At 44.8% G+C, this 26,913-nt stretch overlaps 1 protein-coding gene across 2 annotated transcripts in view; it reads left to right on the top strand.

The window, feature by feature from the left end:
• TRMT11 (tRNA methyltransferase 11 homolog) overlaps nucleotides 1–26,913 on the top strand; it is a 94,404-nt gene that overhangs the window by 53,176 nt on the left and 14,315 nt on the right. For both annotated transcript variants that reach the window (XM_069726082.1, XM_069726083.1), the window contains one exon: nucleotides 24,653–24,773. In XM_069726082.1, the coding sequence (XP_069582183.1) occupies nucleotides 24,653–24,773 (121 nt within the window). The remainder of the gene's footprint in view (nucleotides 1–24,652; nucleotides 24,774–26,913) is intronic.

Here is a 26,913-nt window from a genome sequence, read left to right as displayed (position 1 = left end):
GTGAATTTCTCTGATGAATCTTCAGTAGAATTACACCACAGCCGCCGCAAATACTGCAAGAGACTTACTGGAGCCCGTATGGATCCAAAATGCACCCAGAAAACAGTTAAATTTGGTGGTGGAAAGATCATGGTCTGGGGTTACATTCAGTATGGGGATGTGCAAAACATTTGCAAGGTGGAAGGCAATATCAATAGCCTAAAATATCAAGAAGTATTAGCTACTTCTTATATTCCAAATCATAAAAGGGGTCACATTCTGCAGCAGGATGGTGCTCCATCTCATACATCCATCTCTACAACAAAGTTCCTCCAGACAAAAAAGATCAAGGTGCTCAAGGACTGGCCAGCCCAGTCACCAGACATGAACATCATTGAGCATGATTGGGGTAGGATGAAAGGAAGCTTGAAAGACAAAACCAAAGAATCTAGATGTACTCTGGGAGGCATGTAAGACTGCATTCTGTGCTATTCCTGATGACTTCATTAATAAATTGTATGAATCATTGTTGAATCGCATGGATGCAGTCCTTCAAGCTCATGGAAGTCACACAAAAAAATTAAATATAACTCTAATAGCACCACAACTTAATTCACCAATGTTATGCAACATATATTTGTATTTTAAGTTAATTATTTGTTTGAATATCACATTACTTTCTGTGGGCGACAAAACTTTTGTCTTGCCAAAATCTGACCATTCTGTGTCCATTAACAGATCAATATTTCTGCATTGATGCTAATTTATTTTCTTAACCTTAACCACATTTCAGAGGGTTTCAGCTTTCAAAAGAATAATTTATACAACCAATGGATGAATTTAACATCAGGTTATAAGCTTTTATTTGCATAACATGGTTAAGCGACGTAACTTCTGTCGGGGAGTGTACGTACATACCCTATTTCCGGCATATAAGATGACTTTTTAACCCCTGAAAATCATCTCAAAAGTCGGGGGTCGTCTTATACGCTGGGTACGGCGTCTGCAGGGAGCGGTCCTGTATGGTTCCCAGCATCTGAAGGAGAGGAGACTCTCGCTCAGGCCCTGGGATCCATATTCATGTAAAAAAAAGAATAATAAAAATACAAAAATATGGGATATACTTGCCCTCCGACGGCCTGCGGCTCTCAGCGGTGCAAGTGGCCGCCTCCGTTCCTAGGGGTGCATTGAGCGAAGGACCTTCGATGACCTCACGGTCACGCAACCGCACACTCCTTATAAGATGACTGGGCGTATAAGATGACCCCCGTCTTATACGGCGAGTATATCCCAAACTCCATATTTTATATGGAATAGTTGGGGGTCGTCTTATACGCCCAGTCATCTTATACACCAGAAAATATGGTACATACATACATCATTTTTGCCAGAGCCACCAGATCAAAACCCTGGCATGGGCAGCCCAACCCATTGAAAACCTCTGGAATTTAATCAGGAAGATGATGGATAGTCACAAGCCATCAAACAAAGAAGAACTGCTTACATTTTTGCACCAGAAGCAGTGTGAAAGACTGGTGGAAAGCATGCCAAGACGCATGAAAACTGTGATTAAAAATCATGGTTATTCCACAAAATATTGATTTCTGAACTCTTCCCGAGATAAAACATTAGTATTGTTGTTTCTAAATGATTATGAACTTGTTTTTTGTTGTTGTTTTTTTTCAGTATTTGAGGTTTGAAAGTGCTGAGTTTTCTTTTAATTTGGACCATTTCTCCTTTCCAGAAAAAAATGCAAGATGCATCGGCTATTCTAGAATATGTATGTAGTTTATTTATGAAGTTTTCAGAATAATGCAATTTAATACACAAAATTCGGCTGGCCGGGCGCCACCAATTAGCGAAGCGTGGTTCAAATTCCGCTCCAATTCGCGGTCAGACTGCGCCTGTCGCTGATTATTCGCGGCCGGGCGTGACCAATCAGTGAAGCTAGGGTGTGCTCCAGGTTTTTGAGGGCCCCAGGCGAAAGAGTCTCAGTGGGCCCCCCTCTTTAACAGATACCACAATTCATGATGCACAGATACAGCAGAGAAATATAGCACAGCCCACGTAGTATATTGCACGGACATGTAGTATATAGCACAGCCACGTAATATATAGCACAGCCACGTAGTATATAGCACAGAGAAGTAGTATATAACAGCCCATGCAGTGTATAACACAGGCCACGTAGTATAGAGCACAGCGATGTAGTAAATTGTCCAGCCACGTAATATATACCACAACCACGTAGTATATAGCAGGGGTGTCAAACTGCATTCCTCGAGGGCCTCAAACCATGCGTGTTTTCAAGATTTCCTTAGCATTGCACAAGGTGCTGGAATCATTCTCTGTAGGTGATTAAGTTATCACCTATGCAATGCAAGGAAATCCTGAAAACATGACCTGTTTGCAGCTCTCGAGGAATGCAGTTTGACACCCCTGGTATATAGCACAGAGACATAGTATATAAAACAGCCCACGCAGTATATCACACAGCCCACGTAGTATATAGCAATGTGGGCACCATATCCCTGTTAATAATAAAAAAAAAAAAAAAAAAAAAAAAGAATTAAAGTAAAAAATAGTTATATACTCGCCTTCCGTCGGCCCCCAGATCCAGCCTAGGCGTTTTCTGATGTTCCTCGCGACGCTCCGGTCCCAAGAATGCATTGCGGTCTCGTGAGACGGCTACGTCATCATCTCATGAGATCGCAATGCATGGACCGGAGCGTCGCGAGGAGCGGGAAACGCGACGGAAGGTGAGTATATAATGATTTTTTTATTTTTCTTACTATTTTTAACATTAGATCTTTTTACTATTGATGCTGCATAGGCAGCATTAATAGTAAAAAGTTGGTCACACATGGTTAATAGCAGCGTTAACAGACTGCATTACACCACGGCATAACGCGGTGTAACGCAGCCATTGTGAGCGCTGACTGGAGGGGGCACTGACAGAGTAGGAAGGGGAGAATTCGCTGCCGGACTGTGCCCATCGCTGATTGGTCGCAGGCCGCAACCAATCAGCGACGCGGGATTTCCGTGACAGACAGTCGTAAGTGCCCCTTAGACGATTATTTAGTAGATATCATTTTTTTCTTTATCGCCTCTCATTGGGGGACACAGGAACCATGGGTGTATGCTGCTGCCACTAGGAGGCTGACACTATGCAAATAAAAAAGTTAGCTCCTCCTCTGCAGTGTACACCCCACCGACTGGCATTATACTCTTCAGTTTAGCTTAGTGTCAGTAGGAGGTGGACACGGGTCTTTCATTGGACCCTTATCTACCTCAATGTGCGTCGTTTTTCTTTCAGGTTTCCGGATGGGATACAGGGTGAGCAGTCACACCTGTAGTCCCACGTTATGGACTATGAGTACGGCGTGTACTGCCACCCCGTATCCTCATAGATCCCTATCCAGGACCAAGATCCTAGCACACAAGCGTGCTCAGAAGTCCGGTCCTGGCTCCGTCCCCCACCCACTCGCCCACCAGAGCCTGTCGGTTGTGGAGACGAGGACGTCCATCAGCTCCCGGGACGTCTCATCCCCCTTTTAAAGGTTAGTACCGGCGCCGCGGTTTCCCCCCATCCCTTCCTAGAGTTTCCTGGGGGTCTTACTAGGGGCTCCCGTATCCCGGGTCGCTGCTTGCATGTATCCCCGCAGCACGACCTGGGCTTGCAGTTTCTCTGCAGATCTTCTCTTACGGACGCGGGGCCGTTATAGGCTGCCGCGCCGTTTGCCTAAGGTGGGCTCCGCGATTTCTCCTACCAGTCCTTCGGTAGGGGCCACATCTTCTCCCCGCGGCGCACTGACCTCTGCGCCGCGGTTTTCCAGGGGGCACACAGGCGCTACAGCCCTGTCGGGCCGGCGCGCCGCAGTTTTAGCTGGGGGCTCTCCGGCGTTGCTGCCCTGACAGGTCGGCGCGTCGCGATTTCCGGGGGCACTCAGGCGCTGCGGCCCTGACGGACCGGCGCGCCGCTTCTTCCTGCGGCGCGCTGCTCTGGCGCCGCAGGAGGTTTCTCGGGCAGGTTTTCTCTAGCGGCGCAGCCTGGTAGGCTGCTGCGCCGCCTGTGTTTATGGCGGCGCACCTTTCCGGCGCATCTTTCCGGCACCGCGGTTAGCCTCCTCGGCCGCCGGCTCCTACTTTAGGCCCCGGCTTCTCCGGGGCCTACTTCCGGTTTGCGCGCTCCCTCTCTTCCGGTCTGCGGGCGGGCTTTTTTCCCGCCCGACATATTTGTCCTGCCCACCGGCGCCTCCGTGGCTGGCTCCGCCCACTTCCTCCAGGGATTAGTCACTCTTCTGGTGTGCACTCCACAGCAGCACCTGCTCAGCCCCGCACGTGTTTTTTCTGTGAGCTCAGCGATCTGCGCCCTCAGGACAGGAGTTCTCCGCTGACAAGTGGGACATCTCCAGGACCGGGTCCGTGAGTAGCTGCACTGCAGACTGACACCCTTCTCTGCCCACTGTCCCCTAACCCACTGGCATCTTCAGGGATCTCTCAAAATGTCTTCTAAAGGGGGCCGCTCTCCCCCTACTTCTTCATCTTCTCTCCCTGGATCGGCCGATCAGACTCTCTTTTCGGGTCAAGCGGTCTCTCAACTGGTGGCTGACGTCACCTCTCATCTCCCAGGGCAGGTCCTTCCTTCCGGTTCACTGGCAGGTGGTGACAACGGACGCCAGCCTGATCAGCTGGGGTGCGGTTTTTCGCCACCTGACGGTTCAGGGCCGTTGGTCGCCGCAGGAGTCTTCTCTGCCGATCAACGTCCTCGAAATTCGGGCCATCTTTCTGTCCCTCCGCCACTGGGAAAGGATCCTCAGGGGCCTTCCAGTCCGGATCCAGACGGACAACGCCACGGCTGTGGCATATGTCAACCATCAGGGGGGGACCCGGAGCTCCTTAGCTCTTGCCGAGGTATCCAAGATCCTCCTTTGGGCAGAGGCAACGGTTCCGGTGATATCCGCGGTGCATATCCCCGGCGTGGACAACTGGGCCGCCGACTTTCTCAGCCGCGAGGGTCTCGCGGCAGGGGAATGGTCCTTGCATCCGGAGGTCTTCCATCAGATTTGTCTTCGATGGGGGACTCCGGATGTGGATCTCACGGCGTCTCGAATCAACAGGAAGGTTCCGCAGTTCGTCTCCAGGTCCCGCGATCCTCTCGCAGTGGGCGTCGATGCTCTGGCCATTCTTTGGTCACAGTTCCAGCTGCCCTACCTGTTCCCACCCCTTCCATTACTTCCCAAGCTGTTGAAGAAGATCAAAGCGGAAGGGGTGCCGGTCATCCTGATCGCCCCGGATTGGCCCAGGAGAGCTTGGTTCGCAGAGCTCATCAACCTTCTCGCTGACGCTCCCTGGCGCCTTCCAGACAGGCCCGATCTGCTGTCCCAGGGTCCGATCTGCCACCCGAATTCTCGGACGCTCAGTTTAACGGCGTGGCTGTTGAGATCGCGGTTCTAAGAGCGTCCGGTCTTTCGGACCGGGTGATTCACACCATGATTCAAGCTCGGAAGCCTTCGTCTTCCAGGATCTACTACCGCACCTGGAAGGCTTACTTCCGTTGGTGCGAGTCCAACCGCGTTCCGTCTATGGTTTTTTCCCTGCCTTCTCTTTTGGCCTTTCTTCAGGCAGGACTGGATTCGGGCCTGGCTCTTGGCTCCCTGAAGGGTCAGGTTTCTGCGCTTTCCATCCTCTTTCAGATGACCTTGGCCTCTCGGCCACAGGTTAAGACTTTTTTTTCAAGGAGTAGCCCACGCTGTCCCGCCGTACAGGGCCCCTGTGGAGGCATGGGACTTAAACCTGGTGCTGGACGTTCTAAGGGCTTCTCCCTTTGAGCCTCTTAGGGAGATTCCTCTATCAGTTTTATCCTGGAAGGTGGCCTTTCTTGTGGCCATCACATCCATTCGCCGCGTTTCCGAGCTGGCGGCACTGTCTTGCCGCCCTCCGTTTTTGGTCATTCACCAGGACAAGGTGGTCTTCCGACCCCCACCTTCTTTTCTTCCTAAGGTGGTTTCCACCTTCCACCTCAACGAGGACATCGTTCTACCTTCCTTTTGTCCAGCTCCGACTCATCCTCTGGAGCGATCGTTGAACAAGCTAGACCTCGTCAGGGCAGTGAGGATTTATCTGGATAGAACATCCTCTTTCCGGAAGACGGATTCTTTTTTCGTCATTCCTGATGGCACGCGCAGAGGCCAGCCAGCTTCTAAAGTGACTATTGCTCGATGGATCAGAATGGCAATTTTGGAGGCTTACCGGGTCAAGAACAGAGTGCCCCTTCCTGGGATTAAGGCTCACTCTACCCGGGCAGTCGGCGCCTCCTGGGCGGTGCACCACAGGGCTTCCGCCCTACAGCTTTGCAAAGCGGCAACTTGGTCATCCATGCACACGTTCGCCAAATTTTACAAGGTCCATACCTACGCATCGGCGGACGCCAGCCTAGGCAGAAGGATCCTGCAGGCGGCAGTGGTGAGTCCTCTGACCTGATGGAAGTCTGTTTTTTCCCGCCCTAGGGACTGCTTTGGGACGTCCCATGGTTCCTGTGTCCCCCAATGAGAGGCGATAAAGAAAACAGGATTTTTGGTTGCTTACCGTAAAATCTGTTTCTTGAAGCCTCCATTGGGGGACACAGCTCCCTCCCAATGTTTTCTGTTGTTATCTGTTCTATGACTGTTGTCACGTTTACAGTTCTCAAGTTTGTGGTTATGGTTTTTCAACCTTGTTCATTATCTCCTACTGCTTTCTCACTAACTGAAGAGTATAATGCCAGTCGGTGGGGTGTACACTGCAGAGGAGGAGCTAACTTTTTTATTTGCATAGTGTCAGCCTCCTAGTGGCAGCAGCATACACCCATGGTTCCTGTGTCCCCCAATGGAGGCTTCAAGAAACAGATTTTACGGTAAGCAACCAAAAATCCTGTTTTTAACAACTTAAGAAATGGAGACCTCTCACCGCACTAGTTACCTTTCCATGCATCCCTAGGATTACTGCTGCGGGGGGCCGCTCACTTAGCATACGTCTTCAGCATCTTCTCAGTGTTGAAATTAACTGTTGTCAACACCAGGTTTTTCTTTTATCCTAAATCTTTGATCACCTTAAATGTACCATTATCAGTTTACATCGTGATGAGAATACACAAACAAATCCTGGAGCATGAGCTGACAAACACACGTTCTCTCCGGAAAATAAATAAAAGATCATCTTCCTGTGTTAAGAATAAATAGGACATGAAGTGAAATTATGGGCAAACACCCAGTGTTTTACGTCTAAATTCTTTCCATCGTTGACAAATACATTCTTTTACTTGGCGTCATTATAAATAATTTAACCAAACTATATAAGAGCAAGTCTTTATCACATTATTGTGATTTCTACCATTTTTTTGTATGTACTGTTAAAATAAGAGAAGGCAAGGAAAAGATGGCACAAGAGCTGCATCCATATGCCATCATATCAGACTCCTCTCTGATTCCCGTAATTTAAGCTATTAGATGCTGTGGTCAGTAGTGATCGCGACATCTAAGTAGTTTACAGATGTAGGGTACAGTCCATTGGCCCCAGAGCCCCTTTATTTTGGAAACCAGTGTGGTCTTAGTTCATAAACTTTACACATGATGCTTCTTTCTGACATACCCCGTTACATTTGTTCGACATTTTTAGATGTCAAAAACCTCTTTTCCACCACTGTGGTTCACCCATGTAAAATAGCAGCTATGCTCACTCCTGGTGCAGGTGCCGTTCCTACAGTTGCATGCCTGGGGCTCGTTTGACATTATGTCACGTAAGCCCTGCAGCCAATCAGCGGCCGCTTCAATCTCGCTGTGAATGAAGCTGACACCTGGAAGAAATGAGCGTGCTGCTATTCTCCGACTTCCTCCAGATGTTAGTTATGTCCGAAGTAAGTGAGAGGGAAGCAGCCGCTGATTGGCTGCAGGGGGAAGTAGCCACTGATTAGCTGCAGGGCTTGCAGGACACAGCAATGTCACACAAGTCCCAGTACCGGAGGCATCAACATTACTGGAACGGCACCTGCACGACAGGTGAGGATAGCTGTTATTTAACATGGGCGAACTATGGTGCTTTAGAAGGGTTCTCCAAGTAGTGGACAACTCCTTTAAGTAAATATAATGATCTAGCAGCTGATATTTAAAATGGAACTGAAATTATAATTGATTTTTAACATTGTCATTTATAAAGCCATTATCAGCCAGATTTGCAGGCATGGCGTGATGTACCATTATTATTATTATTTATTTATATAGCACCATTGATTCCATGGTGCTGTACATGAGAAGTTGTTACATACAAGTTACAGATATCACTTACAGTAAGCAAACTAACAATTACAGACTGATACAGAGGGGCGAGGACCCTGCCCCTGCGGGCTTACATTCTCCATTCCTGTTGAGGAACCATTCCCAATAGCAGTTTAATGTGCCGTTATATAAACTCTTATCTGATCACACTGACATCATCTGCTATACTCCTTGCTATGTCTTGATGATATGACTATTTTCTCTGTAAGGCTGTGATTCTAATTGGGGATACCTATTCACAGTAATAGTCTGATGTGCACATGAAATTATTCACAAGAACATTACTGTATGGGTTACACCTCTGGTTTGTCTGCAGACAGGGCATTGATTAGTTGATTTTTTTAGAATGACTTCTGTGTAATATATTGCACTTTGCTCTGTGTACAGTAAATACCCGGGGAGATATTCCAACACCTCCCAGCATTTTCCCGTCTACTTGTAAGCGGATTACTCTTCTGTTGCACATTGCACTTTTGGAAGTGGCATGTTTTAGGAATCTACACACTTTTATATTGTTGCTTCATTCAAAATGATTGTAATAACTTACAATATATTCATTGTGATGGATGGTTCATAATAACCTCAGTCAGTTGTTCTCATCTCTATATATGACAGGTGCAGACCTTTTTTATGTCGGATGATATATATTTATGTCTGGTTTCACCATAGATATTCCTTCACACACAGTGATGTATGGTACTGGCCATGCAGATTTAATCCCACACACTCTTTCGTTTTCTGTCTGTTATTTTGGCATCTCTGTATTTTATATGTATTTATCTATTATTGTGTTAATAAAATGTTCCTTTCACCCTGATAGTTGTTGGAGGACCCTTTCTCTGTAGGCTATCACCTAAAGCACCATAGACTTATCTTATAAAAAGTGATTGTCTCTAAAGCCCCCATACACACAAGACTAACATCAGCCGACCACGTGATTGGCAGACACTCTAACATGTACTGATGTCTCCCAATTCTTCCCTGACGGATGACATTGGGGGAGAGAAAGATCTGGCACATTGGATTTCCGAGAGCCAACCAATTTGTTCTCTGCGAGATAAGCCGCTGGCAGACCTATCTAATGTGCATTTCAGATTAGATATCTGTTGGCAGCAAAGGCTTCCAGATACTACACTGTTTTCCAGGGATAGTTAGGTTAATTTTATGCCATACGTTATGTATCAAACTGTTTCCCCTAAATATGTCGGTTCAGAACCAAAAGGCAAAACACTCCAAGTTTTGCAAAACTAAGCATACATAATATTGTGTAGAGCAATGATGGTTTCCAGCTGTAGTAACTCTTGTCATTGACCCATGTATCAACATCATTTTTTTTTAATGCTGATATATGTCATTATTACCTGGATCATGGCAGAATATTTGTTCTTTTAGTGCAGATTGCTATCGGGTGTCAGCTGATTCTGACAGCTGACACCCGGCACTAAGTGTCGGGAGCAGTCATGCACCGCTCATGGCACTTTAACCCCCTGAATGCTGTGACTGAACATATTTTCAGCATTCCAGGAGCTGGTAGAGGGATGACAGCCTCTCTGCATATATATATATATATATATATATATATATATATATATATATATATATATATATATATATATAATCAATCACACACACACACACAGTAAATAGCAGCCATGTAGTATATAACGCAGCCCACGCAGTATGTAACACAGCCCACGTAGTATGTAGCAAAGTGGCACTATATGCGTGGTTAAAAAAGACCCAGGGTTGGTATGAGCGCAGGACCTGTGATGACATCGCAGTCACATGACCGTGACGTCATGGAAGGTCCTTCTCGCATAGCATCCTTAGCACCGGAACCTGCCGCTTGCACTGCCGAGGACAGCACCATGTCAGCGGGTGAGAATAACCTTTTTTTTTTTTTTTTGTTATTATTATTTTTAACATTAGATCGTTTTACTATTGATGCTGCATACGCAGCATCAGTAGTAAAAAGTTGGTCACACAGGGTTAATAGCTGCGTTAATGGAGTGCATAACACCGCAGCATAACGCGGTCCATTAACGCTGCCATTAACCCTGTGTGAGGGCTGACTGGAGGGGAGTATGGAGCGGGCACTGACTGCGGGGAGGAAGGAGCGGACTGTGCCCGTCGCTGATTGTTCGTGGGTGTTTTGCCACGACCAATCAGCGTCTTGAATTTCCATGACAGACAGAGGCCGCGACCAATGAATATCCATGACAGAAGGACAGACCGAAAGACGGAAGTGACCCTTAGACAATTATATCGTAGACTAGATGGTGGCCCGATTCTAACGCATCGGGTATTCTAGAATATGCATGTCCACGTAGTATATTACCCAGCCACGTAGTATATTGCCCAGTCACGTAGTATATTGCCCAGTCACGTAGTATATTGCCCAGCGACATAGTATATTGCCCAGCGACGTAGTATATTGCCCAGTCACGTAGTATATTGCCCAGTCACGTAGTATATTGCCAAGCCACGTAGTATACAGCACAGAGCCACGTAGGATATTGCACAGTGACGTAGGATATTGCCCAGTGACGTACTATATTACCGAGCCACGTATGTCAGAGGTTAAAATAATAAAAAATAAACATTAACGATCCGAGGGCCCCTTGTAGTTGAACATACTCACCATTCTTGTCGCTGCTCCTCAGCGTCCCGTCTCTCCGCTTCCTGGGATCCAACGGCGTTGTGCAGATGGGCGCGCGGCTGCCGCCATCTTGCGTTCCCAGGATGTTTTGCGAAATTACCCATATGACTTAGCAGTCTCAGGAGACTGCTAGGTCTTATGGGTAATTTTGCAAAGCATCGCTGGGAAAGGAAGATGGCGGCAGGCGCGAGCGGGTCAGCGGACAACGGAGGGTGAGTATAGCAGGTTTTTTGTTTTTGTACTATTTTTAACATTACTTTCTTTTACTATTGATGCCGCATAGGCAGCATCAATAGTAAAAGGTTGGGGACACACAGGGTTAATAAACGGAATGTGTTACCGCCGGCATTAACCCTGTGTTAGCGGTGACCGGAGGGGAGTATGGAGCAGGCGCCGGGGACACTGACTGCGGGGAGTAAGCATCGGAGCGCCGGGGACACTGATTGCGGGGAGCGGAGCGCCGGGGACACTGATTGCGGGGAGCGGGCGCCGGCCACTGACTGCGGTGAGTATGGAGCGGCCATTTTCTTCCGGACTGTGCCCGTCGCTGATTGGTCGTGGCTGTTTTGCGGCGACCAATCAGCGACTTAGATTTCCATGATAGACAGAGGCCACGACCAATGAATATCTGTGACAGAAGGACAGACAGAAAGACGGGAGTACCCCTTTGACAATTGTGTGTGTGTGTGTGTATATATATATATGGATCACTTCCGTCTGTCACGGATATTCATTGGTTGCGGCCTCTATCTGTCATGGAAATCCAAGTCACTGATTGGTCTTGTCTGTTCAGCCCGCATACTCCCCTCCGGTCACCGCTCACACAGGGTTAATGCCAACGGTAACAGACCGCGTTATGCCACGGGTAACGCACTCTGTTAACGCCGCTATTAACCCTGTGTGTCCCCAACTTTTTACTATTGATGCTGCCTATGCGGCATCAATAGTAAAAAAAAAATGTAATGTTAAAAATAATAAAAAAAACAAAAAACCTGCTATACTCACCCTCCGCTCGCACCTGCCGCCATCTTCCGTTCCCAGCGATGCATTGCGAAACTACCCAGAAGATTTAGCGGTCTCGCGAGACCGCTAAGTCATCTGGGTAATTTCGCAATGCATCCTGGGAACGGAAGATGGCGGCAGCCGCGCTCTCATTGCCTGCGCCAGAGCCTCGCTTGATTCGATCCCGGCGGGTGAGTATATAACTATTTTTTATTTTAATTATTTTTTTAACAGGGATATGGTGCCCGCACTGCTGTATACTATGTGGGCTGTTTTAGATACCACGTGGCTCTGTGCTGTATACTACATAGGCAGTGTTATATACAATGTGGGCTGTGCTAGATATTACGTGGCCACTGTTATATACTGTGTGGGCAGTGTTATATACTACGTGGCTGGACAATATACTACGTGACTGGGCAATATACTACGTGGCTCTGTGCAGTAAACTACATGGCTCTGTGCTGTATACTACATGGCTCTGTGCTGTATACTACGTGGCTCTGTGCTGTATACTACGTGGCTCTGTGCTGTATACTACGTGGCTCTGTGCTGTATACCACGTGGCTCTGTGCTGTATACTACGTGGCTCTGTGCTGTATACTACGTGGCTCTGTGCTGTATACTACGTGGCTCTGCTGTATACTACGTGGCGCTGTGCTGTATACTACGTGGCTCTGTGCTGTATAATACGTGGCTCTGTGCTGTATACTATGTGGCTCTGTGCTGTATACTATGTGGCTGGGCAATATACTACGTCACTGGGCAATATACTACGTGGGCTGTGCAATATACTACGTGGACATTCATATTCTAGAATACCCGATACGTTAGAATCGGGCCATCATCTTGCACACCTCATTTAAAGACTTTTCTGTATTTTCATGACTATGAAAATTGTACATTCACACTGCTGGCATCAAAACTATGAATTAACACATGTGGAATTATATACTTAATTTCAGTTGTTTCACGCTTTTTTATGTTATGTCTTATATTCTAGGTTCTTCAAAGTAGCCACCTTTTGCTTTGTTGACTGCTTTGCACACTCTTGGCATTCTCTTGATGAGCTTCAAGAAGTAGTCACTGGGAATGGTTTTCAATTCACAGGTGTGCCCTGTCAGGTTTAATGTGGGAGTTCTTGCCTTATAAATGGGGTTGGGACCATCAGTTGTGTTGTGCAGAAGTCTGGTGGATACACAGCTGATAGTCCTACTGAATAGACTGTTAGAATTTGTATTATGGCAAGAAAAAAGCAGCTAAATAAAGAAAAACAAGTGGCCATCATTACTTTAAGAAATGAAGGTCAGTCAGTCCGAAAAATTAGGAAAACTTTGAAAGTGTCCGCAAGTGCAGTGGCAAAAACCATCAAGCTCTACAAAGAAACTGGCTCACATGAGGACCGCCCCAGGAAAGGAAGACCAAGAGTCACCTCTGTTTCTGAGGATAAGTTTATCCGAGTCACCAGTCTCAGAAATCGCAGGTTAATAGCAGCTCAGATTAGAGACCAGGTCAATGCCACACAGAGTTCTAGCAGCAGACACATCTCTACAACAACTGTTAAGAGGAGACTTTGTGCAGCAGGCCTTCATCTTAACCCCTTCATGACCCAGCCTATTTTGACCTTAATGACCTGGCCGTTTTTTGCAATTCTGACCAGTGTCCCTTTATGAGGTAATAACTCAGGAACGCTTCAACGGATCCTAGCGGTTCTGAGATTGTTTTTTCGTGACATATTGGGCTTCATGTTAGTGGTAAATTTAGGTCAATAAATTCTGCGTTTATTTGTGATAAAAACGGAAATTTGGCGAAAATTTTGAAAATTTCGCAATTTTCACATTTTGAATTTTTATTCTGTTAAACCAGAGAGTTATGTGACACAAAATAGTTAATAAATAACATTTCCCACATGTCTACTTTACACCAGCACAATTTTGGAAACAAAATTTTTTTTTGCTAGGAAGTTATAAGAGTTAAAATTTGACCAGCGATTTCTCATTTTTACAACGAAATTTACAAAACCATTTTTTTTAGGGACCACCTCACATTTGAAGTCAGTTTGAGGGGTCTATATGGCTGAAAATACCCAAAAGTGACACCATTCTAAAAAATGCACCCCTCAAGGTGCTCAAAACCACATTCAAGAAGTTTTTTAACCCTTCCGGTGCTTCACAGCAGCAGAAGCAACATGGAAGGAAAAAATGAACATTTAACTTTTTAGTCACAAAAATTATCTTTTAGCAACATTTTTTTTATTTTCCCAATGGTACAAGGAGAAACTGAACCACGAAAGTTGTTGTCCAATTTGTCCTGAGTACGCTGATACCTCATATGTGGGGGTAAACCACTGTTTGGGCGCACGGCAGGGCTTGGAAGGGAAGGAGCGCCATTTGACTTTTTGAATGAAAAATTGGCTCCACTCTTTAGCGGACACCATGTCACGTTTGGAGAGCCCCCGTGTGCCTAAAAATTGGAGCTCCCCCACACGTGACCCCATTTTGGAAACTAGACGCCCCAAGGAACTTATCTAGATGCATAGTGAGAACTTTGAACCCCCGGGGGCTTCACAAATTGATCCGTAAAAATGAAAAAGTACTTTTTTTTCACAAAAAAATTCTTTTAGCCTCAATTTTTTTCATTTTCACATGGGCAACAGGATAAAATGGATCCTAAAATTTGTTGGGCAATTTCTCATGAGTACACCGATACCTCACATGTGGGGGTAAACCACTGTTTGGGCACATGGTAAGGTTCGGAAGGGAAGGAGCGCCATTTGACTTTTTGAATGAAAAATTATCTCCATCGTTAGCGGACACCATGTCGTGTTTGGAGAGCCCCCGTGTGCCTAAACATTGGAGCTCCCCCACAAATGACCCCATTTTGGAAACTAGACCCCCCAAGGAACTTATCTAGATGCATATTGAGCACTTTAAACCCTCAGGTGCTTCACAAATTGATCTGTAAAAATGAAAAAGTACTTTTTTTTCACAAAAAAATTCTTTTCGCCTCAGTTTTTCATTTTCACATGGGCAATAGGATAAAATGAATCCTAAAATTTGTTGGGCAATTTCTCCCGAGTATGCCGATACCTCATATGTGGGGGTAAACCACTGTTTGGGCACACGGCAGGCCTCGGAAGGGAAGGCGCGCCATTTGACTTTTTGAATGGAAAATTAGCTCCAATTGTTAGCGGACACCATGTCGCGTTTAGAGAGCCCCTGTGTGCCTATGCATTGGAGCTCCCCCACAAGTGACCCCATTTTGGAAACTAGACCCCCCAAGGAACTTATCTAGATGCATATTGAGCACTTTAAACCCCCAGGTGCTTCACAGAAGTTTATAATGCAGAGCCATGAAAATAAAAAATAATTTTTCTTTCCTCAAAAATGATTTTTAGCCTGGAATTTCCTATTTTGCCAAGGGTAATAGGAGAAATTGGACCGCAAATGTTGTTGTCCAGTTTGTCCTGAGTACGCTGATACCCCATATGTGGGGGTAAACCACTGTTTGGGCGCACGGCAGGGCTCGGAAGGGAAGGCACGCCAATTGGCTTTTTAAATGGAAAATTAGCTCCAATCATTAGCGGACACCATGTCACGTTTGGAGAGCCCCTGTGTGCCTAAACATTGGAGATCCCCCACATATGACCCCATTTTGGAAACTAGACCCCCAAAGGAACTAATCTAGATGTGTGGTGAGGACTTTGAACTTCCAAGTGCTTCACAGAAGTTTATAACGCAGAGCCATGAAAATAAAATAAAAATTTTATTTTCTCTAAAATGATTTTTTAGCCTGCAATTTATTATTTTCCCAAGGGTAACAGGAGAAATTTGACCCCAAAAGTTGTTGTACAGTTTCTCCTGAGTACGCTGATACCCCATATGTGGGGGTAAACCACAGTTTGGGCACATGTCGGGGCTCGGAAGTCAAGTAGTGACATTTTGAAATGCAGACTTTGATGGAATGCTCTGCGGGCGTTACGTTGCGTTTGCAGAGCCCCTGATGTGGCTAAACAGTAGAAACCCCCCACAAGTGACCCCATTTTAGAAACTAGACCCCGAAAGGAACTTATCTAGATGTGAGGTGAGCACTTTGAACCCCCAAGTGCTTCACAGAAGTTTATAACACAGAGCAGTGAAAATAATAAATACGTTTTCTTTCCTCAAAAATAATTTTTTAGCCCAGAATTTTTTATTTTCCCAAGGGTAACAGGAGAAATTGGACCCCAGTAATTGTTGCCCAGTTTGTCCTGAGTACGCTGATACCCCATATGTGGGGGTAAACCACTGTTTGGGCACATGTCGGGGCTCGGAAGTCAAGTAGTGACGTTTTGAAATGCAGACTTTGATGGAATGGTCTGCGGGCGTCACGTTGCGTTTGCAGAGCCCCTGGTGTGCCTAAACAGTAGAAACCCCCCACAAGTGACCCCATTTTGGAAACTAGACCCCCCAAGGAACTTATCTAGATATGTGGTGAGCACTTTGAACCCCCAAGTGCTTCACAGACGTTTACAACGCAGAGCCGTGAAAATAAAAAATCATTTTTCTTTCCTCAAAAATGATGTTTTAGCAAGCAATTTTTTATTTTCTCAAGGGTAACAGGAGAAATTGGACCCCAGTAATTGTTGCCCAGTTTGTCCTGAGTACACTGATACCCCATATGTGGGGGTAAACCACTGTTTGGGCACACGTCGGGGCTCGGAAGGGAAGGAGCACCATTTGACTTTTTGAATAAAAGATTGGCTGGAATCAATGGTGGCGCCATGTTGCGTTTGGAGACCCCCTGATGTGCCTAAACAGTGGAAACCCCTCAATTCTAACGCCAACACACCCCTAACCCTTATCCCAACTGTAGCCGTAACCCTAACCACAACCCTAACCGCAACACACCCCTAACCACAACCCTAACCCCAACACACCCCTAACCCTAACCACAACCCTAATTCCAACCCAACCCTAACCCTAAGGCTATGTACCCACGTTGCGGATTCGTGTGAGATTTTTCCGCACCATTTTTGAAAAATCCGCGGGTAAAAGGCACTGCGTTTTACCTGCGGATTTACTGCGGATTTCACCTGCGGATTCCTATTGCGGAATAGGTGTAAAACGCTGCGGAATCCGCACAAAGAATTGACATGCTGCGGAAAATACAACGCAGCGTTTCCGTGCGGTATTTTCCGCACCATGGGCACAGCGGATTTGGTTTTCCATAGGTTTACATGGTACTGTAAACCTGATGGAACACTGCTGCGGATCCGCAGCGGCCAATCCGCTGCGGATCCGCAGCCAAATCCGCACCGTGTGCACATAGCCTAATTCTAAAGGTATGTGCACACGCTTCGGAAAACGCTGCGGATCCGCAGCAGTTTCCCATGAGTTTACATTTCAATGTAAACTTATGGGAAACAAAAATCGCTGTACACATGCTGCGGAAAAACTGCACGGAAACGCAGCGGTTTACATTCCGCAGCATGTCACTTCTTTCTGCGGATTCCACAGCGGTTTTACAACTGCTGCAATAGAAAATCGCAGTTGTAAAACCGCAGTGAAATGCGCAGAAAAACCGCGGTAAATCTGCCATAAATCCGCAGCGGTTTAGCACTGCGGATTTATCAAATCCGCTGCGGAAAAATCCGCAGAGGACCAGAATACGTGTGCACATACCGAAACCCTAACCCTAACCCTACCCCTAACCCTACCCCACACACATTAGTATTTCCAGCCATGGCCGATGATATTGCAGCATCGGCCATGGCTGGATTGTAATATTTCACCATTTTTTTAGGTGAAATATTACAAATCGCTCTGATTGGCAGTTTCACTTTCAACAGCCAATCAGAGCGATCGTAGCCACGAGGGGGTGAAGCCACCCCCCCTGGGCTAAACTACCACTCCCCCTGTCCCTGCAAATCGGGTGAAATGGGAGTTAACCCTTTCACCCGATCTGCAGGGACGCGATCTTTCTGTGACACAGCATATGCGTCACAGGTCGGATTGGCACCGACTTTCATGACGCATACGCTGTGTCACAGGTCGGGAAGGGGTTAAAAGAGCTGCTAGGAAACCACTGCTAAGGAAAGGCAACAAGCAGAAGAAACTTGTTTGGGCTAAAGAACACAAAGAATGGACATTAGACCAGTGGAAATCTGTGCTTTGGTCTGATGAGTCCAAATTTGAGATCTTTGGTTCCAACCACCGTGTCTTTGTGCGACACAGATAAGGTGATCGGATGGACTCTTCATGCCTGGTTCCCACCGCGAAGCATGGAGGAGGAGGTGTGATGGTGTGGGGGTGCTTTGCTGGTGACACTGTTGGGGATTTATTCAAAATTGAATACAGGAAAGAAATATATCTTGGTACCGTGTTAGCCAGTGGATAGAAAAATATTTAGAATTGAGAGTCCTCAGTGGTTGATACCTTTTAATGGCTAACTGAAAAGATGGTAACAAATTGCAAGCTTTCGAGACTACACAGGTCTCTTCATCAGGCAAAGACTAAAAACAAATTCTGAAGAATCACATATTTATGCACAACATAGTATAGTTTTTTTTTTCCCTATACTATGTTGTGCATAAATATGTGATTCTTCAGAATTTGTTTTAGTCTTTGCCTGATGAAGAGACCTGTGTAGTCTCGAAAGCTTGCAATTTGTTACCATCTTTTCAGTTAGCCATTAAAAGGTATCAACTACTGAGGACTCTCAATTCTAAATATTTTTCAAAATTGAAGGCATAATGAACCAGCATGGCTACCACATCATCTTGCAGCGGCATGCTATTCCATTCGGTTTGCGTTTAGTTGGACCATCATTTATTTTTCAACAGGACAATGACCCCAAACACACCTCCAGGCTGTGTAAGGGCTATTTGACCAAGAAGGAGAGTAATGGGGTGCTACGCCAGATGACCTGGCCTCCCCAGTCAGCAGACCTGAACCCAATCGAGATGGTTTGGGGTGAGCTGGACCGCAGAGTGAAGGCAAAAGGGCCAACAAGTGCTAAGCATCTCTGGGAACTCCTTCAAGACTGTTGGAAGACCATTCCCAGTGACTACCTAATGAAGCACATCAAGAGAATGCCAAGAGTGTGCAAAGCAGTAATCAAAGCAAAAGGTGGCTACTTTGCAGAACCTTTGCAGAAAATATAAGACATATTTTCAGTTGTTTCACACTTTTTTGTTAAGTATATAATTCCACATGTGTTAATTCATAGTTTTGATGCCTTCAGTGTGAATGTACAATTTTCAAAATACTACTCAGAGGACCCCCGAGCATGTTTGAGAAATCTCGAGTAACGAGTACAGTGGGGCAAAAAAGTATTTAGTCAGTCAGCAATAGTGCAAGTTCTACCACTTAAAAAGATGAGAGGCGTCTGTAATTTACATCATAGGTAGACCTCAACTATGGGAGAAAAACTGAGAAAAAAAAATCCAGAAAATCACATTGTCTGTTTTTTTAACAATTTATTTGCATATTATGGTGGAAAATAAGTATTTGGTCAGAAACAAACAATCAAGATTTCTGGCTCTCACAGACCTTCTTTAAGAGTCTACTCTTTCCTCCACTCATTACCTGTAGTAATGGCACCTGTTTAAACTTATCAGTATAAAAAGACACCTGTGCACACCCTCAAACAATCTGACTCCAAACTCCACTATGGTGAAGACCAAAGAGCTGTCAAAGGACACCAGAAACAAAATTGTAGCCCTGCACCAGGCTGGGAAGACTGAATCTGCAATAGCCAACCAGCTTGGAGTGAAGAAATCAACAGTGGGAGCAATAATTAGAAAATGGAAGACATACAAGACCACTGATAATCTCCCTCGATCTGGGGCTCCACGCAAAATCCCACCCCATGGGGTCAGAATGATCACAAGAACGGTGAGCAAAAATCCCAGAACCACGCGGGGGGACCTAGTGAATGAACTGCAGAGAGCTGGGACCAATGTAACAAGGCCTACCATAAGTAACACACTACGCCACCATGGACTCAGATCCTGCAGTGCCAGACGTGTCCCACTGCTTAAGCCAGTACATGTCCGGGCCCGTCTGAAGTTTGCTAGAGAGCATTTGGATGATCCAGAGGCGTTTTGGGAGAATGTCCTATGGTCTGATGAAACCAAACTGGAACTGTTTGGTAGAAACACAACTTGTCGTGTTTGGAGGAAAAAGAATACTGAGTTGCATCCATCAAACACCATACCTACTGTAAAGCATGGTGGTGGAAACATCATGCTTTGGGGCTGTTTCTCTGCACAGGGGCAAGGACGACTGATCCGGGTACATGAAAGAATGAATGGGGCCATGTATCGTGAGATTTTGAGTGCAAACCTCCTTCCATCAGCAAGGGCATTGAAGATGAAACGTGGCTGGGTCTTTCAACATGACAATGATCCAAAGCACACCGCCAGGGCAACGAAGGAGTGGCTTCGTAAGAAGCATTTCAAGGTCCTGGAGTGGCCTAGCCAGTCTCCAGATCTCAACCCTATAGAAAACCTTTGGAGGGAGTTGAAAGTCCGTGTTGCCAAACGAAAAGCCAAAAACATCACTGCTCTAGAGGAGATCTGCATGGAGGAATGGGCCAACATACCAACAACAGTGTGTGGCAGCCTTGTGAAGACTTACAGAAAACGTTTGACCTCTGTCATTGCCAACAAAGGATATATTACTAAGTATTGAGATGAAATTTTGTTTCTGACCAAATACTTATTTTCCACCATAATATGCAAATAAATTGTTAAAAAAACAGACAATGTGATTTTCTGGATTTTTTTTTTCTCAGTTTGTCTCCCATAGTTGAGGTCTACCTATGATGTAAATTACAGACGCCTTTCATCTTTTTAAGTGGTGGAACTTGCACTATTGCTGACTGACTAAATACTTTTTTGCCCCACTGTATATTCGCTCATCACTAGTTGTTACCATGTTAAGACCACTACTGCTCTTGCAGGTTCCATGTACTACTGATCTCAGTGGTAACCGCTAATTGGAGGGAAATCCGTGCTGAGGGCTTGTTTCATGAAAATGCCAAAGTACACTTTATTTAAGACCTACTTGTGGATGGACTGTTGATTTATATAAGGCATTTTGAGCTGCCATACCGATACCAGAGTGATGCTTTAAAAGCGTACTTGAAATTATAAATACATGTATTGAATGCATATAACCTACCACCGATTGGGGTCATTGTTTTATTCTTATGTGTTCTACAGATCATACATAGGACAGGGATCGCAAGCCACTAGTGATGAGGTGTTATCCAACATGCTCGTGTACTAATAGTCTTCAGCATGCTCAAATACTATGCTTGAGTCTCCGCGGCTGCATGTCTAGCGGTTGTTCGACAACTGCGGCACATGCAGGGATGGCCTGTTTGTTGGGCAACGCCTGCATGTGTTGCGACTGTGAAGCCGCAAAACATGCAGCAGCGACAACTGGAACATGTTAAGATCCTCTATTAGCTCATCATTACAAGCCACTTTTCAGGAGACATGTGAAGGACGTGTCTTTGCTATATTAATTATACACTTGGCAGTAGTTTTATTTTTTTCCATGAAGTTCTCCCCATATTTTGAACCAAAACACTCATTTGCAACAGCTTTTAGAAGTTAATGTTGTTTGACAGACCCGGATAAAGAGATTAGGTTCTTGTTCTGGTTTATTGCTGAGAGTGAAGAATCAGCCTGGATTAGGGATACTCAACTCATGAAGTGAACAAGTCCAGGGAGCAGACAGGAATGGCCACAGACAAGGCAGCATCTGACGTATCTTACATATATTACAAACAGAAAATCTCACTCTCGAGAACAATAAAAATCCAAAGCATTTCTGTGTGTTTAGACTCAAAAGAAATGAATTAGTCTATTGGAATCTTTCTTAGAAAAGTGTTAGAATTAACTCAAACGGAGTAGTTAAAATATCACCATGTCTGCACCTGAATACTTTCTAGGTTATATTGCATCCTTATGAGTGGGTGCGGAAAGTATTCAGACCCCTTTAAATTTTTCAATCTTTGTTTCATTGCAGCCATTTAGTAAATTCAAAAAAGTTCATTTTTCTTCTCATTAATGTACACTCTGCACCCCATCTTGACTGAAAAAATAGAAATGTAGAAATTTTTACAAATTTATAAAATGCTGTCCATTTCCTTGTGATCCTCCTTGAGATGGTTCTACTCCTTCATTGGAGTCCAGCTATGTTTAATTAAACTGATAGAACTTGATTTGGAAAGGTACACACCTGTCTATGTAAGACCTCACAACTCACAGTGCATGTCAGACCAAATGAGATTCATAAGGTCCTAAAGGAACTGGCCAAGGAGCTCAGAGACAGAATTGTGATAAGGCAGAGATCTGGCCATGGTCACCAAAGAATTTATGCAGTACTCAAGGTTCTTAAGAGCACAGTGGCCTCTATAATCCTTAAATGGAAGAAGTTTGGGACCACCAGAAGTCTTTCTAGACCTGGCCGTCCAACCAAACTGATCAATCATTGAAGAAGAGCCTTGGTAAGAGAGGTTAAGAAGAACCCCAAGATCACTGTGGCTGTGCTCCAGAGATGCAGTAGGGAGATAGGAGAGAGTTCCACAAAGTCAACTATCACTGCAGCCCTCCACCAGTCAGGCCTTTATGCCAAAGTGGCCCGATGGAAGGCTCCTCTCAGTGCAAGACATATGAAACCTGCATAGAGTTTGCTAAAAAAAAAAAAACACATGAAAGACCCCCAGACTGAGAAATGAGATTCTCTGGTCTGATGAGATGAAGATAGACCTTTTTGGTGATAATTCTAAGCGGTATATGTGGAGAAAACCAGGCACTGCTCATCACCTGACCAATACAATCCCAACAGTGAAACGTGGCGGCAGGAACAGGACGACTGGTTGTCATTGAAGGAAACATGAATGTGGCCAAGTACAGAGATATCCTGGTATAAACCTTCCAGAGTGCTCTGGACCTCCAACTTGGCTGAAGGTTCACCTTCCAACATGACAATGACCCTAAGCACACAGATAAAATAACAAAAGGAGTGGCTTCAGAACAACTCTGTTCTGCCCAGCCAGAACCCTGACCTAAATCCAATTGAGCATCTCTGGAGAGACCTGAAAATGGCTATCCATCAATGTTCACCATCAAACGTGATGGAACTGGAGAGGATCTGCAAGGAAGAATGACAGAGGATCCCCAAATCCTAGTGTGAAAAACTTGTTGCATCATTCCCAAGAAGACTCATGGCTATACTAGCTCAAAAGGGTGCTTTTACTCAATACTGAGCAAAGGGTCTGAATACTTATGACCATGTGATAATTCAGTTTTTCTTTTTTAATAAATTTGCAAAAATTTCTACATTTCTGTTTTTTTCAGTCAAGAAGGGGTGCAGAGTGCACATTAATGAGAAAAAAATGACCTTTTTTGAATTTATCAAATGGCTGGAATGAAAGAGTGAAAAATTTAAAGGGGTCTGAATACTTTCCGTATCCACTATATATTTATTTCTGTTACTATAACTTTTTTATTAATTTTTAGTGTTTTGCTATAAGACTTAAGACAAACCCAAAATTGTCTTAATTGAAAAGAATAGTGATGAGCGAGTGTACTCGTTGCTTGGGTTTTCCTAAGCACGCTCGAGTGGTCTCCGAGTATTTGTCAGTGCTCGGAGATCTAGTTTTTGTTGACGCAGCTGCATGATTTGCGGCTGCTAGACAGCTTGAATACATGTGGGGATTCTCTAGCAACCAGGCAACCCCCACATGTACTCAGGCTGGCTAGCAACCGTAAATCATGCAGTTATGTTGACAAAACCTAAATCTCCGAGCAGTTACTAGTACTCGGAGACCACCCGAGCGTGCTTGGGAAAACTACTCGCTCATCAATAGAAAAGAATGTTATATATTCTAATATTTCTTAAACACTTTTACAAATTGAAGAAAATATCGATATAATAATTTTACTTTTTCTAGCCACTTGAAAGCTGATGTTTACATACATGTTACTTAGATGCTGATATTCATAATGTGCTTACCGTATATTATATATTGTATATATGCATAAGATGCTTATATGTGTTACATTACAGAATTTTGTGGTGTTCTCAAAACTTCTTTCTGCTGGGAACCTGCCAGGTTCGATAATGCTATTAACCTATATAGGGTTAAAAACAGGCCTTTTACTGATGTCATTTTTCCCTTTTTTCACTGAAAACAATAACCGTGAGACTTGTCTTGGTGGTGTTTTCTTGTGGTTCCCTAAATTCATATTAAACCCTTTGCAAGCATATACTTAAACCTGTTTACAAGTAAATGATGCGCACCGAGCAATCTTGTATAGATCGCTGAGTGCGCATAGGCTGCCATTTTTCTCGGCATTGCCAGTGCTGTTTACACCGCTAAGAACGATGGTCTTTTGTGCTGCGCATCAGGTAATCGTCAGCCTGTTTACACAGCAAAATAATTGTGAATTGTGCATTTTTAACACTCAATCACAATTATCTTGCAGTGCAAATGCAGTTTTACTCTTCAACCTAAAGATCCACAATCTGTGTTTTTGTTTTTTAGATTTCTCTGTGGATAAATAGTAGTAACTCTTCATAATTGTTAAACATGCAATTGGACATTAGTTAACTGAATGTGAAATGATCTTGAAAAGCTAATTTTTTTATGGTTTTATGGTTTGTTGCTGAAGTTCCCAGCTCTGCTTTCTTTCTTTTAGATACACAGACGAGGTTGTACCCCGGCACCCTTGCCTGAAACTTATTAGTAACTGTGAACAGATGCTTTCCAGCCACACGTCTCGCCGCTTGATAACCATGGAAAAGGTGAAGGAGTTTGAGGTGAGAGCTTAGGAGGGTACAAGTTGGGCAGGGGACATTTTATGTTAATAGTAATGTTTTTTGTCTGCAAGTGTTCAGACTGTGTGTTACATTTCTTCATGAGTAGTGTATTACTGCTTAACATTCAGATTATTCAGTCTGACCCTAGTATCGCTTCTAAATTTGACCTGTCTGAATTTACAATATATGATTGGATTGAAGACTCAATGTAATAGTTATAAATGCCAACAAAGGCCTTCTTTAGATCTCCATTTTTTTCGATTAGTCTTTTTCACGGATTGAACTCGTATCCATTGTAGTCTATGGGACTGTTCACATGTTTGTGTATTTTTGCAGACCAACTAGAAATAAAAAAACAAACAAGGAAAACCAAGAAATGTCAAATTAGCCAATCCAATTCAAGAGCTCCATGAGAAAAAAAAAGCACATGGAGGACTTCCGGGTTCTACAGTCAGGTCCCAAAATATTTGGACAATGACACATTTTAAAGGGAATCTGTCACCTGATTTTGGCCCTATAAACTGCGGCCATCGCCATCAGGGGCTTACTGCCCTGTTAAGGGCAGAGCAAAGTACTGCAGTGCCCAGGCACCGGGAAAGGTCGGGGAGGCCCAGCGCTTGCGCACTGCAGTACTTTGCTCTGCCCTCAATAGGGCAGACAAAGTACGCCTGCGCCGGAGCCGCGACAGGAATCAAAGAAGAGGACGTCATCGCATGAAGATGGGAGGCACCGGACCTGCGACTCCCATCGGACCGGACTGCCCCTGGGTGAGTATAATCTAACTTGTTTTTCTTATCTTTCAGATTACATCGGGGGCTTATCTACAGCATTACAGAATGCTGTAGATAAGCCCCTGATGGCGGTGATGCAGTTTATAGAGCCAAAATGAGGTGACAGATTCCCTTTAAATATACAGTTAAATAATCAATATGGCCTTAATGTACAGGCTTTCAGATTTAATTTGAGAGTACTCACATCTTAAATGGAGCAAGGGTTTAGAAATTATAGCTCCTTTAAAAAGTAATATCAGAGAGAGAGCATAAGGTAGTAAGTGGCCAAATCAACAGTTTGGTACATTCTGGAAAAAAAAAGCACTGGGGAGCTTGGAAGCTCAAAAAGGCCTGGATGTCCACAGAAGACAGCACTGGTAGAGGATTGCAGAATACTTTTTATGGTGAAGAAAAACCCCTTCACAACATCTACCCAAGTGAAGAACAATCTCCAGAAAGTAAGTGTTTCAGTATCTAAGTTCACCACAAGGTGAGAACCATTAATCAGCCTGAAAAATAGGATTATACTTTGGCAAAAAGTCTAAAGAAGCCAGCCCAGTTCTGGAAAAGCATTCTTTGGACAGATGGAACTAAGATCATGATGCGAAAGAGAAAGTGTGGAGAATTCATGAAACGGCTCATCATCCAAAGCACACCACATCCTCTGTAAAACATGGTGTTGGTGGAGGCAGTGCATGGCTTCCAATGGCACTGAGTCACTTGTGTTTGTTGATGATGGGACTGAAGACCGAAGCAGCCGGATTAATTCTGAAGTGTATAGGGCTATATTTTCTGCTCAGATTCAACCAAAAACAGGAAGGTTGTTTGGACTGCGTTTCACAGTACAGATGGACAATGACCCAAAACATACTGCGAAAGCAACCTAGGAGTTTAAGGCAAAGAGCAAAGAAGGACAATAATCTGAAATAGCCAAGTCAATCACTAGATCTCAACCCCATCAAGCATGCATTTCACATGCTTAAAGGGTATATGGGACTTTATTAAAAAAGAAAAGTGATTACCGTATATACTCGAGTATAAGCCGAGATTTTCAGCCCATTTTTTGGGGCTGAAAGTCCCCCTCTCGGCTTATACTCGAGTCATACCCTGGGGTTGGCAGGGGAGGGGGAGCGGGGGCTGTCTAATTATACTCACCTGCTCCTGGCGCGGACCCTGCACGTCTTTTCCCCGGCGCCGGCATCTTCTACCTGTACTGAGCAGTCACATTGTACCGCTCATTACAGTAATGAATATGCGGCTCCACCTCCCATAAGGGTGGAGCCGCATATTCATTACTGTAATGAGCGGTAACGGTGACCGCTCAGTAGAGGAAGAAGCAGCAGCGTCGGGGAAGCAGAGACTGCACAGCG

The sequence above is a fragment of the Ranitomeya imitator genome, chromosome 5 (genome assembly GCF_032444005.1).
Source record: "Ranitomeya imitator isolate aRanImi1 chromosome 5, aRanImi1.pri, whole genome shotgun sequence".
NCBI classification, from domain to species: Eukaryota; Metazoa; Chordata; class Amphibia; order Anura; family Dendrobatidae; genus Ranitomeya; species Ranitomeya imitator.
This window is presented reverse-complemented; position numbering and strand designations above follow the sequence as displayed.